Below are 20,510 nucleotides of genomic sequence, written 5' to 3' on the forward strand. Positions count from 1 at the left end.
TGCAGGACAGGATGGTGATAGCATATTTCATAAATTGGAAGTTTAAGTAGTCTGATTTATTCTAGAAATAAAGCGTGTATATAATTTTGGCGAAGTGCAATTGAAAAATGAAAGCGGAAAAGAGATGTGTTTCGAAAGACATTTTAAGGTTTCAACTTCGTATTCTGGAATGTTGGAAATTACTGGTAATTTCAAACACAAAAGAACAGAGAAAATGCCCTGTTTCTGCCACAGGATCTTTTACACAGGGAAGCTAACATATTTTCCGAGAACAGAGATTTTTCACACCCATAAAAAGTTCATATTCATTAATAAACTTCCTGTTTCATATTTCATCCTCTCTCTCAGAGGGATTCACCAAGAACTTCCACAAAAAAATTACTCTGCCTCTTTTACAAATAATTTTACACTGTTGTGTAAAATCCTCACTCACTGCTATGTAAAAAAGAAATTTTACATTCACTGCTGTAAAATAAAAATTTCTTACATAGGTTTACTGCCAAAGAAAATTTCCTCCATATGCTCCTGCGTATTATAAAAACCTCCAGCACAAGATTACATACTCTGTCCCTCCAGAAAATTTTACACTACTGTGTAAAATTTCTTTACATTCACCCAAAAAAAATTCTTACATACCTTGCTGGTTTTTCACATTGCATTTAACCAAAGTTTTCATTTTTCGCTACTGTGCCACACCATACATTTCATTTCTATGCATTTCAATGCATATGCTCCACAAAAATCTTTATACGCACTGCTGTGCGTTGGTTTTCTTGTGTTGTTATTTGCTGCCGTGAGCCCTCTTTTCACTTCATTCCATGTGCAATACAATATGAGTCAACGCAAAACAAAACATATATATCGCATACGATACATATGCAACTAAAATAAAATAAAATAAAAATAAAAAAAAATACTTACCCATACCTATCTTTAAATTCCCCATACTTCCGCGCAAACAAAAATTAAAACTGAAAACATCTCACCTACAATCTACGAAACACCATAAATCTCATTAATTCCTTCACATGGGCGGTCAAGCAAAAGTTCAGGCAGGTTGAAAATGATCCTGGTCCGTTGACTTAATCGAACGCATTTTGCAAGCTTAAGCCACACAACTCAAATGATGTTTAATGGCCGGGGGATTGGTGGTTTTAGGATCGTACACACGACGAGTTTCACTTGGTCGGGGTGTTCGGAGGCCCTCTGACAAATACAGCCTTTTACGAATGGTGGTGCGGGGAAGATACCGGTGGTTTTGCTGGAACAGCGCTGCAATAAATGCGCGCAGGTGAAATTACGGTTTCAACACTCCCCTTTAATTTCAACTGCTGGGTTATCAGTCATACCCAAACATTTCTTCCAAAATTCAAAGCTTTTCTGGTCCAGTGGCTTTGTCAAAATCTCTGCAACCTGTTCCTGAGTCCTGCAATGTTGTAAGACAATTTCTCTATTGTTCACCAATTCTCTGATGTAATGAAACCTTGTGTCGATGTGTTTCGTTCTCTTGTGAAACACTGAATTCTTTGATAATGCAATAACTGAGCTATTGTCACAAAAAATCATCGTTGCTTTTGCTTGCTCTTGGCCTAAGCTCCTTAACATTCTTCTCATCCAAACTGCTTGACATGTTGTTGTTGTAGCTGCCACATATTCTACCTCTGCTGTAGACAACGCCACGATAGGCTGTTTCTTAGAAGCCCATGAAATGGCTCCTGAACCCATATGAAAAACATAACCGGATGTGCTTTTCCGATCATCTACACTTCCAGCCCAATCACTATCAGTGTATCCAACTAAATCTGAACATTCTGAGACAGTATATAAAATGCCAAACCTTTTAGTACCTTTAACATACATCAGAATCCTTTTTGCTGACTGTTACAAAAAAAAGGTCTTCCTCTTAACATTGGGATTACAAAACTGCTATTACAAAAGAGTCTTCCTCAAATAGAGGGATTCACCAGAGATTATGCTGAAGAGCATCTTCCTTTAAACCAGAGGGATTCACCAGTCTATGCTGAAAAGCATCTTCCTCTTGACAGAGGGATTTACCAAAGACAACAGATCTTCCTCTTAACAGAGGGATTCACTGGTGATTACGATGAAGAGCATCTTCCTCTTTAACAGATGGATTCACCAAGAGACTGCTTCAAGTGCAGTTCCAAAACAAAAATAAACTTCACTATCTCTTCTAAGAAATACTCTCTCTCTGTCTTCAAAATTAACACTGCTGAAGCACTGTTGTGTCTGCACTGCTGTGCATTTTTCAAAAACAAAATACTCTGTCCCTTCTGGAACAATTACTCTATCCCAGCTTACAAATTTACACTGTTGTGTAAAAACAAGATCTTACATTTACTGCTGTAAAGAAAAATTTCTTTTACATGCGCTGCTGCCCATTACATTTCGTTTCTTCAACAAAAAAAATCTTCATGCTGCTGCATTTTTCATATTCACACTGCTGCATGTTTTTACTACATATTCTCCAACAACAAAAACAAGACTTACATTACCCTTTTCACTGTTGTGTGAAAAATTTCATGACTGCATTGATGCATGCTTCCGTTTTCTACATTACATGCTCCTCCTTCATTTTACATTGCTGTGTAAATTCTTCATTTCATTTTATTTTTTATTTTACTCACCTTCTGTTGCATTTTGTTTCGCACTACTGTGCGTTTCTTCCCCTTTTTCTTATCGCACTGTTGCGCCTTCACTTTCATTACACTAATTGAATAATAAAGAAAACTTACCTCACACTTCTGTGTGTAATGCATTACAATGCAACAACAAAAAAAATTCACGCAGCCACTATTTTTACCCTCTTCTCACTTCTCTGCATTTCATTCCCCTTTCTTTATTCACTGCCGGGTTCTCTCCATTTACATTACCATATTACATGCCGTGTAAAAACAAATAAACTAAAGAACTTTACCAATAACTCTACGACCATAATAAATTAATTTACTACTTCGGCATGGTGAGGAATTAATTCAGTCAGGTTTACATACGGTTTTACCAAACATACGAAGGTCAAACAAAAATTTCACTCCACGCAATCTCCATGCCTTGCAGACTTTTCTTCTCTGCTTTTATGGCAGATTTAATTTCATATCTCTCCCCTATAAGAAGATTTTCATCAAAGAATGACTGTCAATCTAGTTCAGCAATAATGATCAAGAATTACAGGCTCCCCCTAACTGTATGCATCATCTCTTTCTGCAAAGTCTTCTCAAAAGAAACTTAGATCGACTGGAGAGCTCAAGGGACTTTCGGACTGTATTTCCTTCCTTCTCCATACTTGTGTAACTTTCTTCTTTCACATGGGTCTAGCTTGTGTAAGAGCCCATGTTAAGTTACAATCACGTGCCATATGCCCAATGGTATGACACTTGAAACATTTTACATTGTTCATGAATAAGGTTTCATGATTTCTTCCTATAAAATTGTTTCTTGGAGGTTGTCGGAGACCATAACATCTATCTCTATGAAATGCTCTACAATCTTTTTCCATATGACCAAAGTTTGAACAAGAATAACAATAACCAAAAAATGAACTTTGGTACCTAGGAGATGGTGGTTTCTTTGATGTACTTATGAAGCCTTTCTGCCTTGATATCCTTTGATGATAACCATTGCCTCTTGCCTCTTTGACATCATCAACATTTCTTCTTGAAGCTAGTTTTCTACTTGGAGTAGAATTTCTTCTATTGTAGCCTTGATTTTTCTCCTTGCTTTTGCTGGAACTAGGAGCATCACAATTTCTTTCTGCCTTCTTCACATCTCCTTTGCTTAAAGAATTTTCATTCTTGCTTGAGGGTTCACCTGCATACCCGAGCCCTGATTTATCAGATGGAGATTTGTGATAGCTAATGATGTCATCCAAGGCTTGAGAGCTCTTCATGATTTTTTTCATCCCTTCAACCTTTTTCTAGAGGAGGGCAATCTCTTCTTCCAATCTTTCATACTCATTATTTTTCTTTGCAAGTTGTTCCTCAGTTTCTTCCTTGCTACGAGTAGCTTTAGCTGCTACTATTTTAAGGGAGATGATATCTGACTTCATTTCGAAGATTTCTTCATTCTTTGCTTGACTGCTCTGCATTATCTTCTCAGCTTCTTGTGCCTGTTTCCTGGCTTCTTGTAATTTAGACTTAAGGGAGGAGACCTCTACCTTGTACTGTCCAATCTCTTCTACAAGTTTGTTCACTCTCTTGTGCCTTTGTTCAAGTTGATTTCATAAGATATCTTCTTGCTTCTTTGCTTTATTCAATTGATTTGTCATGTATATGACTTCTTCATGATGCTTCCTTTTGCTTTGATCAAGTTCCTTCTTAAGCTTGGCGAGCTCTTCATCCCTTTCTTGTACTTGAAGCTTGATGAGGTCAACCTTCCCATTTTCAGCTTCTATGATGGGTTCAGAATTTCCTTCTTGACTGATGGTCATGGTCAGTGCTCCTTTTGCGTAAAGGTCATGAAGTATGTCCCATATATCCTTTGCTGATGAATATTTCCCTAGATTCTTCTTTACAGAATCAGGCAGTCCATCCAAGATTGTATTTGCTACTTTTGCATTGCACTCCTTGGATTCTCTATCCATCTTGCTATCATCAATCACTGATTCCCAAATTTCAATCCCTTGAGACTTTAAGAAAGTCCTCATTTTTATTCCCATATATCAAAGTTCCCATTGAACCTTGGAGCCTCAAATAGAATGCTTTCAAATTGATTGTTTTCTATTTTAGTAGTAGAGGGAGACACATCCTTAGAAGGATTGGAGACTTTCTTCTTTGACCTTGCCATTCTTAACTATGCTTCAAATCCCTGACTATGTATTTAAAATGACTGACTGTTTCTTCAACAACAATACAGAAAAATAATCTGAGAAATACCTTGGGTTCTTTTGCCTGAGACTTCACTATGCTGGAGAAGTTGTTGCAGGAAAAATCTCATTCCTTCAGCTTCTTTGACACCTTCAAAGACCCTGGATCTGCTCTAATACCATGTTGGAAATTTCTGGTAATTTCAAAAACAAAAAAACAGAGAAAATGCTCTGTTTCTGCCACAGGATCTTTTACATAGGGAAGCTAACTTATTTTCTGAGAACAGAGATTTTTCACACCCATAAAAACTTCATATTCATTAATAAACTGCCTGTTTCATATTTCATCCTCTCTCTCAAAGGGATTCACCCAGAACTTCCATAAAAAAATTACTCTGCCTCTTTTACAAATAATTTTACACTGCTGTGTAAAATCCTCACTCACTGCTATGTAAAAAAAATCTTTTACATTCACTTCTGTAAAATAAAATTCCTTACATAGCTTTACTGCCAAAGAAAATTTCCTCCATATGCTCCTGCGTATTACAAAAACCTCCAGCACAAGATTACATACTCTGTCCCTCCAGAAAATTTTACACTAATGTGTAAAATTTCTTTACATTCACCCAAAAAAAATTCTTACATACCTTGTTGGTTTTTCACATTGCATTTAGCGAAAGTTTTCATTTTTCGCTACCACGGCACACCATACATTTCATTTCTATGCATTTCAATGCATATGCTCCACAAAAATCTTTATACGCACTACTGTGCGTTGGTTTTCTTGTGTTGTTCTTTGCTGCCGTGAGCCCTCTTTTCACTTCATTCCATGTGCAATACAATATGAGTCAACACAAAACAAAACATATATATCGCATACGATACATATGCAACTAAAATAAAAATAAAAAAAAAGACTTACCCATACCTATATTTAAATTCCCCATACTTCCGTGCAAACAAAAATTAAAACTGAAAACATCTCACCTACAATCTACGAAACACCATAAATCTCATTAATTCCTTCACATGGGTGGTCAAGCAAAAGTTCAGGTAGTTGAAAATGATCCTGGTCCATTGACTTAATCGGACGCATTTCGCAAGCTTAAGCCACACAACTCAAATGGGATTGGTGGTTTTAGGATCGTACACACGACGCGTGTCACTTGGTCGGGGTGTTCAGAGGCCCTCTGACAAATACAGCCTTTTGCGAATGGTGGTGCGGGGAAGATACCGGTGATTTCGCTGGAACAACTCTGCAATAAATGCGCGCAGGTGAAATTACGGTTTCAACGCTCTTCTTTAATTTCAACTGCTGGGTTATCAGTCATACCCAAACATTTCCTCAAAAATTCAAAGCTTTTCTCGTCTAGTGGCTTTGTCAAAATGTCTGCAACCTATTCCTGAGTCCTGCAATGTTGTAAGATAATTTCTCCATTGTTCACCAATTCTCTGATGTAATGAAACCTTGTGTCGATGTGTTTCGTTCTCTTATGAAACACTGAATTCTTTGATAATGCAATAGCTGAGCTATTGTCACAAAAGATCATCGTTGCTTTTGCCTGCTCTTGGCCTAAGCTCCTTAACATTCTTCTCATCCAAACTGCTTGACATGCTGCTGCTGTAGCTGCCACATATTCTGCCTCTGCTGTAGACAACACCACGATAGGCTGTTTCTTAGAAGCCCATGAAATGGCTCCTGAACCCATATGAAAAACATCACCGGATGTGATTTTCCAATCATCTACACTTCTAGCCCAATCACTATTAGTGTATCCAACTAAATATGAACATTCTGAGACAGTATATAAAATGCCAAACCTTTTAGTACCTTTAACATACCTCAAAATCCTTTTTGCTGCCTGTTACAAAAAAAAGGTCTTCCTCTTAACAGAGGCATTAGAAATTGCTGTTACAAAAGAGTCTTCCTCACAGAGAGGGATTCACCAGAGATTATGTTGAAGAGAATCTTCCTTTTAACCAAAGGGATTCACCAGTCTATGCTGAAAAGCATCTTCCTCTTGACAAAGTGATTCACCAAAGACAACATATCTTCCTCTTAACAGAGGGATTCACTAGAGATTATGCTGAAGAGCATCTGCCTCTTTAACAGAGGGATTCACCAAGAGACTGCTTCAAGTGCAGTTCCAAAACAAAAATAAACTTCACTGTCTCTTCTGAGAAATACTCTCTCTTTGTCCTCAAAATTAACACTGCTGAAGCACTGCTGTGTCTGCACTGCTCTGCATTTTTCAAAAACAAAATACTTTGTCTCTTCTGAAACAATTACTCTGTCCCAGCTTACAAATTTACACTGCTGTGTAAAAACAAGATCTTACATTTACTGCTGTAAAGAAAGATTTCTTTTATATGCGCTGCTGCCCATTACATTTCGTTTCTTCAACAAAGAAAATCTTCATGCTGCTTCATTTTTCATATTGGCACTGCTCCCTGTTTTTACTACATATTCTCCAACAAAAAAAACAAGACTTACATTACCCTTTTCACTGCTGTGTGAAAAATTTCATGATTGCACTGATGCATGCTTCTGTTTTCTACATTACATGCTCCTCCTTCATTTTACACTGCTGTGTAAATTCTTCATTTCATTTTATTTTTTATTTTACTCACCTTCTGCTGCATTTTGTTTTGCACTGTTGTGCGTTTCTTCCCCTTTTTCTTATCGCGCTGCTGCGCCTTCACTTTCATTACATTACATTGAATAATAAAGAAAACTTACCTCACACTTCTGTGTGTAATGCATTACAATGCAACAACAAAAAAAATTCACGCAACCCCTGTTTTTACCCTCTTCGCACTTTTGTGCATTTCATTCCCCTTTCTTTATTCACTGTCGGGTTCTCTCCATTTACATTACCATATTACATGCCGTGTAAAAACAAATAAACTTAAAAACTTTACCAATAAATCTACGGCCATAATATATTCATTTACTACTTCGGCATGGTGAGGAATTAATTCAGTCAGGTTTACATACGGTTTTACCAGACATACGGAGGTCAAACAAAAATTTCACTCCACGCAATCTCCATGCCCTGCAGACTTTTCTTCTCTGCTTTTATGGCAGATTTAATTTCGTATCTCTCCCCTATAAGAAGATTTTCATCAAAGAATGACTGTTAATCTAGTTCAGCAATAATGATCAAGAATTACAAGCTCCCCCTAACTGTATGCATCATCTCTTTCTGCAAAGTCTTCTCAAAAGAAACTTAGATCGACTGGAGAGCTCAAGGGACTTTCGGACTGTATTTCCTTCCTTCTCCATATTTGTGTAACTTTCTTCTTTCGCATGGGTCTAGCTTGTGTAAGAGCCCATGTTAAGTTACAATCACGTACCATATGCCCAATGTTATGACACTTGAAACATTCTACATTGTTCATGAATAAGGTTTCATGATTTCTTCCTGTAAAATTGTTTCTTGGGGGTTGTCGGAGACCATAACATCTATCTCTATGAAATGCTCTACAATCTTTTGCCATATGACCAAAGTTTGAACAAGAATAACAATAACCAAAAAATGAACTTTGGTACCTGGGAGATGGTGGTTTCCTTGATGTACTTATGAAGCTTTTCTGCCTTGAGATCCTTTGATGATAACCATTGCCTCTTGCCTCTTTGACATCATCAACATTTCTTCTTGAAGCTGGTTTTCTACTTGGAGTAGAATTTCTTCTATTGTAGCCTTGATTTTTCTCCTTTCCTTTGCTGGAACTAGGAGCATCACAATTTCTTTCTGCCTTCTTCACATCTCCTTTGCTTAAAGCATTTTCATTCTTGCTTGAGGGTTCACCTGCATACCCGAGTCCTGATTTATCAGATGGAGATCTGTGATAGCTAAGCATGTCATCCAAGGCTTGAGAGCTCTTCATGATTTTTTTCATCCCTTCAACCTTTTTCCTGAGGAGGACAATCTCTTCTTCCAATCTTTCATACTCATTATTTTTCTTTGCAAGTTGTTCCTCAGTTTCTTCCTTGCTACGAGTAGCTTCAGCTGCTACTATTTTAAGGGAGATGATATCTGACTTCATTTTGAAGATTTCTTCATTCTTTTCTTGACTGCTCTCTTCTTGTGCCTGTTTCCTGGCTTCTTGTAATTCAGAGGAGACCTCTACCTTGTACTGTCCAATCTCTTCTACAAGTTTGTTCACTCTCTTGTGCCTTTGTTCAAGTTGACTTGACAAGATATCTTCCTGCTTCTTTGCTTTATTCAATTGATTTGTCATGTATATGACTTCTTCAGGATGCTTCCTTTTGCTTTGATCAAGTTCCTTCTTAAGCTTGGTGAGCTCTTCATCCCTTTCTTGTACTTGAAGCTTGATGAGGTCAACCTTCTCATTTTCAGCTTCTATGATGGGTTCATAATTTCCTTCTTGACTGATGGTCATGGTCAGTGCTCCTTTTGCGTAAAGGTCATGAAGTCTGTCACATATACCCATTGCTGATGAATATTTCCCTAGCTTCTTCTTTACAAAATCACGTAGTCCATCCAAGATTGCCTTTGCTGCTTTTGCATTGTACTCCTTGGATTCTCTATCCATCTTTCTATCATCAATCATTGATTCCCAAATTTCAATCCCTTGAGTCCCATATATCAAAGTTCCCATTGAACCTTGGAGCCTCAAATAGAATGCTTTCAAATTGATTGTTTTCTATTTTAGTAGTAGAGGGAGACACATCCTTAGAAGGATTGGAGACTTTCTTCTTTGACCTTGTCATTCTTAACTATGCTTCAAATCCCTAACTATGTATTTAAAATGACTGACTCTTCAACAACAACACAAAAAACTAATATGAGAAATACCTTGGGCTCTTTTGCCTGAGACTTCACTCTGGTGGAGAAGTTGTTGCAGCAAAAAGCTCATTCCTTCAGCTTCTTTGACACCTTCAAAGAGCCTCGATCTCCTCTGATACCATGTTGGAAATTTATGGTAATTTCAAACACAGAAGAATAGAGAAAATGCTCCAGAGGATCTTTTAGATTTTTCACACCCATAAAAACTTCATATTCACAGAGATTTTTCACACCCATAAAAACTTCATATTCATTAATAAACTGTGTGTTTCATATTTCATCCTCTCTCTGAGAGGGATTCACCAAGAACTTCCACAAAGAACTTCCAAAGAAAATTTCCTCCATATGCTCCTACTTATTACAAAAACCAAAAATTTCTTACATACCTTTACTGCCAAAGAAAATTTACCAAGAACTTCCACAAAAAATTACTCTGCCTCTTTTACAAATAATTTTACACTGCTGTGTAAAATCCTCACTCACTTCTATGTAAAAAAAACCATCCTCACTCACTTCTATGTAAAAAAAACCTTTTACATTCATTGCTGTAAAATAAAGATTTCTTACATAGCTTTATTGCCAAAGAAAATTTCCTCCATATGCTCCTACTTATTACAAAAACCTCCAGCACAAGATTACATACTCTGTCCCTCCAGAAAATTTTACACTAATGTGTAAAATTTCTTTACATTCACCTAAAAAAATTCTTACATACCTTGCTGGTTTTTCACATTGCATTTAATGAAAGTTACATAAGAGTATGTTACATACCTTGCTGGTTTTTCACATTGTATTTAATGAAAGTTACATAAGATTACATACTACAAAAAATTTTACACTAATGTGTAAAATTTTTTTACATTCACCCAAAAAAAAATTCTTAACTAAAATTTTCATTTTTCGCTACTGCGCCACACCATACATTTCATTTCTATGCATATGCTCCACAAAAATCTTTACAGGCACTGCTGTGGTTTTCTTGTGTTGTTCTTTGCTGCCCTGAGCCCCCTTTTCACTTCATTCCATGTGCAATGCAATATGAGTCAACGCAAAACAAAACATATATATCATACATATGCAACTAAAATAAAAATAAAAAAAATACTTACCCATACCTATCTTTAAATCATATGTAACTAAAATAAAAATAAAAAAAATACTTACCCATACCTATCTTTATATTCCGTATACTTCCGTGCAAACAAAAATTAAAACTGAAAACATCTCACCTACAATCTACTAAACACCATAAATCTCATCCATAAATATCATTAATTCCTTCACACAGGCGGTCAAGCAAAAGTTCAGCTGGTTGAAAATGATCCTGGTCCAACTCAAACGATGTTTAATGGCGGGGGATTGGTGGTTTTAGTTCGTACACAGGACGGTGTCACTGTCACTTGGTCGGGGTGTTCGGAGGCCCTCTGAGAGATGTTTAATGGCGGGGGATTGGTGGTTTTAGGTCGTACACAGGACGGTGTCACTGTCACTTGGTCGGGGTGTTCGGAGGCCCTCTGAGAAATACAGTGGTTTTAGGTCGTACACAGGACGGTGTGACTGTCACTTGGTCGGGGTGTTCGGAGGTCCTCTGATAAATACAGCCTTTTGCGAATGCTGGTGCGGGGAAGATACGGGTGGTTATACGCGCAGGTGAAATTACGGTTTCAACATGGAATGCCATGAAATATTATAAATTATTATTAATAATCAGTCAACATTGTTAAGTAAACAAATCATTTAAGGATTCAAACTTCGGTGAAATTGTAATTTTAAAAACCAAGTAACATTGATCAATAGGATTCACATGCCATAGAATGTCTAACTACATCCAAGAATCACATCATTTTCTGATGCAGGAACACTCTGAAATATATTACCAGATTACAGAAATGTATTTTCTCTTACCCATGTTCACGCATACATTCATTTCACTGTGTTCAAAGCGCAATATGGTAATTATCACTATTATTTAACTTTAAATCTCAAAAGTAATGGCGGACTGAACACCCTGAACATACTCGACATGAGATTTTTCTGGTTTCTCAGTGGCAGACCAAATTCCACTGGTTTCCGCTGGCGGTATTGCTGCACTTTTCGTAGGCGGAGGCTCAAACAGATAGAAAACCTCGCCATTACTCTCAGCGTAACCGCAAACAAAAATCTTCTCACGCCACGCTACACAACATGAAATCCTTGTAAGGGTTTCTGGAAGAGAACCTACTGCGTTCCAAACGTTTTCATCGGAGTCATATTCCATCACTCCTTGCTTCTTCTGGAACGAGTACAAGCGCCCAGAAGAAGCAGCAACCGCACAAGACTGTGGGCCATTCCCTACCCCTTCCCCGACAGTCCACATATTCTCCAGCGTTGTCCATGCCCCTCTTTCTGGATCATAAACTTCCGCACTCCACTTGAATCGATCAACCGACTCACAATTATAACCGCTAATAACGAAAAATTTGCCGTGGATGAAAGCACCATAGCATTCATCGTGTTCTTCACGCATCTCAGGAGGAATCTTCCATTCGTCTTCAAACACATTGTAAACAGCTGCAGATCGCAGGAAATCTTCGTAGTCATCGTGTCCACCTGCAACGTAAAGGAGTCCCTCAGGTGATACCGAGAAAGCACCGGAGATTCGAATCTGCGGCATGTCGGCGCCACGGCTCCACTTTCCTGATGAAAAATCGTAGATGAAAACGGTGTTCAGTGCCTCTGCTAGGTAGAGGTCGGACGGATTCCATCCGCCCATCAAAACCAGCTTTCGATTGACACAAACGCAGTCACAGAAGAGTGGAATCCCATTGTGAGAACCGGGGAAATGGGGAAGGGGAGGAAGCGTTTCCCGTGTGCCTCGCAGAGGGTCAAAGATAGAAACCACAAATTCTAGATCATCCTCAGGGTAAGCAGGGTATTCCCGGAGTTCCACTAAACATATACACGGCTGCAAAATCCCAAACTTTTTTCTGTCTTCATAGAACTGGGGGTGGTTCACAGCGGCCTTCCAGCTTTTGCACACAGCTCTGAGGTTTTCATGGGAGTCGTAAGGCACTCTTAGCAGACACTGCCGACCTATTTCCCATGGAAGAACAGCAAAACCCTCCATAATCAGATGCACTACAGGTAGCGAAATACGGTCTGATAACCGATATAAGCCAATGCTTACGTTCCAAGACCAAAGACTCACGTACAAGAAGTACACTCTTCTTGCCGCTTAAACACAACCGCTTGATCGAACCCAACAGATAAACACAACGGAGAAAGTGTTTATCACACGTCATCGCATAAATGAGGCGCCACCGTCAAGTAATGAAAAAGGGACCAATTAGCTTGCCATTGTCGTGTAGTGTTTCACAATTTGTGCAACGGAAACCCAAATGCCATGGTGAACAAATCATCGATTGGTTTCTCGTCCGATTGGTTCCTTGTGCGGTGTGTAGAATTCGAGAAAGATCCAGCGATAAATAACTTTACCATGGGCACTGCATACCGGTGAGCCAGGAGTAGTTCGCTGGAGAACTAGTAAACAACTTTAATCTGCAACCTTTTATAATATGCACAGATAATATAAATTTATAAACATTTTTTTATTTATTTAATTCTATAGGTAATAATAAAATTTAGACAGCCCAAGGGGCTTTGGATTGACGGTGAATGGGTGCGCTGTTAAGGCACTCCTTGCGATAGGTCACCGGTTCAAATCCCCCGTGGGTACTTAGGTTAGTCTTAAACTAGAAAAAAAAAATAATAAAATTTAGACACTTTTATTATCTAAATTTATTAAGTAAAAATTTAGACACTTTTATTACCTAAATTTATTAGGTAATTTTTTTTATGAATAGACTTTATAATAATTTCAGATGGTTTAATTTCGTTTAATAATGGTTAATTTTAAAAACATAATCTTAATAATTTTTAGTGGAACGAAAATTATATTTAGAAAATAACAAGTTAATATTAACAATTTATTAATATGATGTATTTAATATGGCATATAATTTAAATAGCCCTGACTCCTATGTAATGGTGTGTTATTTTTAAGAATATTGGAACTTGTGCACATTTTATATCTAAGATAGCAAGGTCAATATGGTAAGCATATTTTTTGGTAATAAATTTTATTCTCAAGAACATTGGAATGTGTGCAAATTGAATATCAGACATTACAAGATTAACGCTACTAAGCAAATGCCTTTTCAAGTTATTCTCGAGAACATTGGAATGTGTGCAACTAAATTAGGAGGTTAGTTTGGTCAACACCACCTACCAAACACATTTTCCAAGTTATTCTCGAGAACATTGGAATGTGTGCAACTAAACATGGAGGCTATCATGGTCAACACCACCTACCAATCACATTTTCTAGCAATGAAATTGGAGTGCATTGTTATCAAAAACATTCAAATGAATGCAAACTCAATATGGGGATGGCAAGGTCAACACCACCAAGCAAACACATTTTTGGTCAATGAAATGAGCATGGTTTATTTTCAAAAACATTGGAATGTGTGCAAACTCAATATGGAGAATATCAAGGTCAATACAATGATATTGAAGTGCATTATTGTTAAGAACATTAGAATGGTTGCAAACTAGATATGGAGGATAGCCCACTTAACACCACTAAGCAAGCACCTTTTCTAACAATGCAATTACCAAAAGTAAGCAAGACATGCATGGCACAATCTCAATAACTTTGGAATCAGTGCAAACTCAATATGGGAGATAGCATAGTCAAAACCACCAAGCAAGTACATTTTATTGAAATTGATGTGAATATGAAAACTCAATATGGAAGATAGTAAGGTCAACATCACCAAGTATATTTTCTAAGAAATGTATGCCCACACAATCTCAATAACTTTAGAATTGATTCAAACTCAATATGTAGAATAGCAAGGTCAATACCATTGAGCAAGCACCTTTTACAACAATGAAATAGATAAAAGTAAGCAAGACATGCATGGCACAATCTCAACAACTTTGAAATGGGTGCAAACATTATATGGAGGATAGCAAGTTCAACACCCCCAAGAAAGTATCTTTTCTAAGAGATGCATGGCACAACCTCAATAACTTTGGAATGGGTACAAACTCAATAGAGGGGACAACTAGGTTCCCTTTCTAAAATTCTAGCAATATGAAGGAGTGTGAAAATATCCACCCTCAATTTGACACAAGTGATGAAGACCAACAAGAAAATAAGCGTCCCAATGATAAGATCAACAATAAAAAAAATACATTTTTTCAAGCTATGAGAAGAGAGCTACATAAAATAAGGTCAACATCAACATGATGTACATTTTTCCATTATGGAAATTTGTTATAGAACTAAACACAATATTGATTATGTGAACTTATCAAGGTATAATCTTATATGTAGACTTTGTTCTCATCTATAAATTGATGTTGTGTATTTCAATGTCTACATAAAATAAGGTCAACATCAACATCATGTAGATTTTTCCATTATGGAAGTTTGTTATAGAACTAAACACACTATTGATTATGTGAACTTATCAAGGTATAATGTTATATGGAGACTTTGTTCTGATCTATAAATTGATGTTGTGTATTCCAATGTCATGGCACATGTAAATTCTAGGACATGTAAGACACAATAGGTAAAAACAATTTTTTTACTATGAAAATTGATTATTTTAATGAAGAATGTCCTACAAATTTTATGTATCACTTTAATAAAGTGGGTTTTTGTATTAATTATTTTTTACACAATTATGCTTTTGCATAATTTAAATATTTAAAATTTGGAAGGTTCTTTAATTTAGATAAATCAATTATATTTATATTATTATTTTTCTTAGTTTTATTTGGTAATAAAAATAATGTTGATAATTTTGTGTGAATCTTTAGGATATGACGTGAAATCTCATAGATGGTGAGTGTAAAAGTTGATTGACATAATAAATAGTAATATCACATAGATAAGAATAACAGTCATGAAAAAATAATAAACTAAATGATCAATGATTAGAGAAAGGAGTTAATTAAAAACATAATAAATTGACTTGTGAATAAATAAGAAATGAGAGATAAAATTAATAAACTAAATTATCAATGATCAAGAGAAAGGAGTCAATCACAAACATAATAAATTGACTTCTGAATAAATAAGAAATGATAGATAAAAATATTATTAAAGGGAAAATTTTAAGACTTGATAAGGTTAAAGATATAATGGTCAAACACTAAAATTGAATTATAGAATTTGTAAATAAAAAATTTAACTGTAATAAATAAAGAATAAAAAGTTATAATTAAATAATAACCATAAGAATATTGACGAGAATGTTGCATTGCAAAACATTAATAACATTAAAAATATTGTTACTTCTAAGTTCAAAGAAAAAATGTGGTGTGAGAAAGATTTAGGAGCTAAAAGAAAATTAAGATATTATAAGGAGGTCACCAACCCCACCCTAGAAGATCAAAAACATCTCTTTATTTTAACTAGCTCAAAGAAGAAAATTAATATAGCCAAGATTAGAAGGAACTCTCATGAGCTCCATGGCGAAACGGGTCGTTGGGAAGTTCCTAAAACACCATGGATGGAAAGGATCTATCATATCTGTGAGAATATGAACATCCAGGATGAAAATCACTGGATGGAAAGGATCTGTCATTTCTGTGAGAATATGAACATCCAGGATGAAAATCACTTCCTCTTAGAGAGCCCCACATACAACCACATTAGATCTCAATTTCATAATTTTTGTTGCAATACTGACCTTCCTAGCCTTTTAGGATGTCAAAATTATAGTGAGCTCGGGGGGCTTCTCTCCAAGGTTTTTGAGCATAGGAATAAAATCTTAAATCAAACTAAATAATTCATTTCTTTAGGTCCGATAGACCAAAGTTTGGTCTTAGTGGACGTTAACCACCACCAGTGATCAAATTTGAAGGGTTGGTCTTAATTTTATTTGGAAGGGCATATATTTATCTAACCCTTCAAAGATGAAAAGTTATAAAAAAATAGTGTACTTCTATTAACAAGTGTATATTAAATAAACTCTTTATAAAAAAATGCCAAAATGAAATGGTGTCCTTCTAAATCTTTAAAATTTAAAAAGTGGCTACATTAAAACACTATAAAATCTCAATAGAATTTAGTAAATAGGTACACATTTTTCTCACATTTTATTAAAAAAAGGTAAACATATGTTTTTTCTATTCATTAGATAATCTTCAAAAGTATTTGAATTTTTAAATTGAAAATATAAATCTATTTTCACAATGGAAAAAGTTTTTTAAGTTTTGATTTGTTTCTAATTTATACTATATGTTTTGTTCAGCGTGAAACAATTTAAAGCAAACCCAAAAAGTAAATATATACCTTCAACAACCAAGGGAATTGAACATTTCTCCTAACATTGCTCAATCAAAGAACACTATCACTAAGCTTTCATCTCCATTAAAAACTTCAAGGTTTATAGATTCAAAAATTTATGTAATTAAAAGGAAATTTTTCCATATCTAATAGGGAAATATTGTAATATGTAATAAACGTCTATAATGTTGTTGTTGTATGGCTTGATTGGTTTTTTTTTTTTTTTGTTTAAGAATGGTTTTCAAATTTGGTCCTTACAATGGATTCAAGTTTGGTTGATATTTTTTCTAATAATGTGGTTTCTTTTCATTGATGTCTTTTTCTAATAATATGGTTTCTTTTGATTAACAATGTCATTTAATTTTTTTATGATTTCAACATCTCCTTAAAAACCCTTGGACACCCACATGCACAATTTAAACTTATTTCCTAGATACCGAAATGACAGAATGAAGCGGGAGACAAAATAGTAGTTGGATGGATAGCCAATGGCATTCTATATCTTTTGGGAAGACCAACGGGAAAAGGAAAATTAAGTTGTAGCCCTATAGGCACACCAATCTTCAGTTCTGTGGTTATTAATAGAGCCTTGGATTTTCATTTTAACACTTCTCCCTCGTTCAAAACTCTACATAGTTTTATAGGAAGCACACTTATTATTTCTCAATTTTTTTTATAGCATTAATTTCTATGTTTTCAAAAACTGGAGAGTTAATAAAGAAAAATGATTTTTAAGATAAGAGAAGAAATACAGGGTTTTTAATAAAGTTTGATTTTACAAATTCTAGGCTTAATAGTAATCCTTATTATAGTAAGTTCAAATGGCAACAATGCTAGGATTTTGTAAGCATTATGGTTGTGAGTCACGAAATAATCTAAAAATAGAAAAGATATGGTAGTAGTTATTTACAAGAATATAAAAAATGTTAGTCTGAATGGTTGGTTGACAAGAAAGAAAGAAAATTTTGCAAATTAGGAAAGAAAATGAAGATACAATAGAAAATGTGGTTATGATGTAAAACCATCAATAGTATTACTTTAATCTACTTTTAAACACGATAAAATTACATCTTTAACTAATTTATTTCATTTATTACTATAAAATGAAAATTATTCATTTATTACTATAAAATTAGAATGTATTAATTTATTACTATAAAATAAGAATTCAAATTAATAAACATATATGTTTTCTAAAAAGAAACCCTAACTAAAGAACCCTCTCGGTCTTATTATGTTATCTCAAGATTTCCATGTCGAACATGAGAGTTTCAAAGTAACGATGCCTTCATAGAAAATGTAAGGAACCCTATCAGCCTTATTATACTATGTCAAGATATCTATGTGGAACATCAAAATAATGTCATGAATATGTTCTCATAAAGGTAGGATGGAAGATATGATGTTTTCATAGCGGTAGGATGATCAGTACTCGAATATATTCGGCATGATCAGCACTCGAATATTTAGCATCCTTGAAGATGTAGTATATGGTAGTAGTTATTTACAAGATAAAAAAAGGTATATTTAGCATCCTTGAAGATGTAGTATATGGTAGTAGTTATTTACAAGATAAAAAAAGGTTTGTGAATCAGTAAGCGTAGTTATCACCATCTAATGAGGTAATCTCATAATTGAACAATCTTGTGTTAATAGTGGGTTCACAAGAAAGAATAAAATTTTACAAATCAAGGAAAATGGAGATACCACAGAAAATGTAGTATGTGGTTATGATGTAAAAATGTCAATATTGTCACTTTAATCTATTTTTAAGTGCTGGACAAATATGAAAAATACCATTTCAAATGTTGAACTGCATACCTGTTGAAGGCCATTTATTGGGACCCTAAAATTGCTTGCCTTTATCAACGCTTAAGCTTCATAACTCCCCTTCCAATCCCCTTGAAAAACAAATATATCAAAAAATATGAAGTGAAATACTTCAATGGATTGGTTTTTCAGAGTTGAGCTGAGAAAGATGCAATTACAAGCAGAAGTAAATATAACGAGAGACAAATCCACATCAAACCTTCGGGTTGAATGGAAAGATTAAGAGATTCTGCTTGATACGGAGTGTAACTTTGATGGTTCTCATTCCGCACCAATTTCATCCTTTCCTCCTTAGGAAGGGAAAAAAGCCTTTGACTTTGTTCAAAGACTTAGTCAAAAAAATCTTCATCGATGACATGACAGATGATATAAAAAATAATCTAGAGTCTACACATGACTATATAAAGATCAATCAACCATTCCATATATAATAATTTTAATCGGTTACAACCAAATCAATAAACTTAATGAAAGGTGAGGGAAATGGAAGTTGAAAATTAAAACTGAGAGTTAAAAATACTTTGCCAACTTGTGTTGCACTAGCCGTAAGGTTGGGATTGGAAAAATCAATGCAATCAAGATTCACAGGCTCAGAATAATAATTATGTCTTTTGTCATTTTTTTCTTTTAAATCTTGATACCTTCAAAATATGCCTTATTCATGGATACCAATACATAGCTACTTCTCCTCTACTATATATGGATGCGAAAAGAATATAAACGAATGAGAACATAAACCTCATATCATGAATGCTAACTCTATCAGTGCTGCCATTATGACTAATGACCTGGGAATGAATGAACAACCTCTATTATGTCCCATTACACTTTTTGGAGTGTTGGAAGAACCTCCTGCAGAATTTAGAGTGTTACATCAGTCAGTGAACTGGGATTTTTTGAAATTTTTTCCTACAGACAGGTAGCCTTTCATACCAAAATTTATAATATTATTTAATTTTTTGAACACTGACCACCACCATCATCATCATCATTTTTATTAGTAATGAATAATTAAACAAATCTAAAATTTAAAGATAATGTTAATTTATGGTAAAAAAGGAAATTTAATATGAATATCTATACAATTTATTAATAATTCAATTAAAAATATGATTATGAAGGGAACCCAAAAGAAAAAAAGAGTTATTTTTATGTTAGTTCATTATAATTGGCACGGAATAAAAAGTTTATTTTTAATTTTATTTTGTGTTTATATTTAATAATAAAAAATTTATTTATTTATGGAAGTTAATTATAATAATAAATCAATAATCTATTCAAAATTAGAAAATAAATTTTAATTAATTATTACTGTGGTTAATGGATGAGAATATTTAACATATCAATTTTTTTTTAAAGATAATATTAATTTATTGTAAATAAAAATAATATATGAATATATATAGAAATTATTAAGAAAGGTCTAAATTGGGGAGTCAAATAGAGGGACTATTATATATTAGTTGATATATATTTTTTAAATATAAAATTAGATAAGGGTTGATTATGACTAATAGAGAAAATAATCTTGAAAAGGGAAAAGAAAAAAATAATTAAATATTTTTTGTCAGTGTTACTCTTCCATTGTTTTTTGTCAGTGTTGCACCAGTCAATCATAACTGGGTGCTTGCTTTTCCATAATTTGTTATCGATGTGCTCGACAAGTAACACACAACTTAACTAATCTGTTTTATAC

General features: G+C 34.7%; 1 protein-coding gene across 1 annotated transcript; it reads right to left on the reverse strand.

Moving 5' to 3' along the window:
* Positions 1–11,611: 11,611 nt before the first annotated feature.
* LOC149187337 (F-box/kelch-repeat protein At1g80440-like) lies at positions 11,612–12,742 on the reverse strand. The gene has a single exon (XM_089409630.1). The coding sequence runs from the start codon at positions 12,740–12,742 to the stop codon at positions 11,612–11,614; it is 1,131 nt and encodes a 376-aa protein (XP_089265756.1).
* Between the last annotated feature and the right edge of the window lie 7,768 nt (positions 12,743–20,510).

This window comes from Pinus tabuliformis, chromosome 3_1 (assembly GCF_031772625.1).
Source record: "Pinus tabuliformis cultivar Carrire ecotype Pingquan chromosome 3_1, CPIR1, whole genome shotgun sequence".
Lineage (NCBI taxonomy): Eukaryota > Viridiplantae > Streptophyta > Pinopsida > Pinales > Pinaceae > Pinus > Pinus tabuliformis.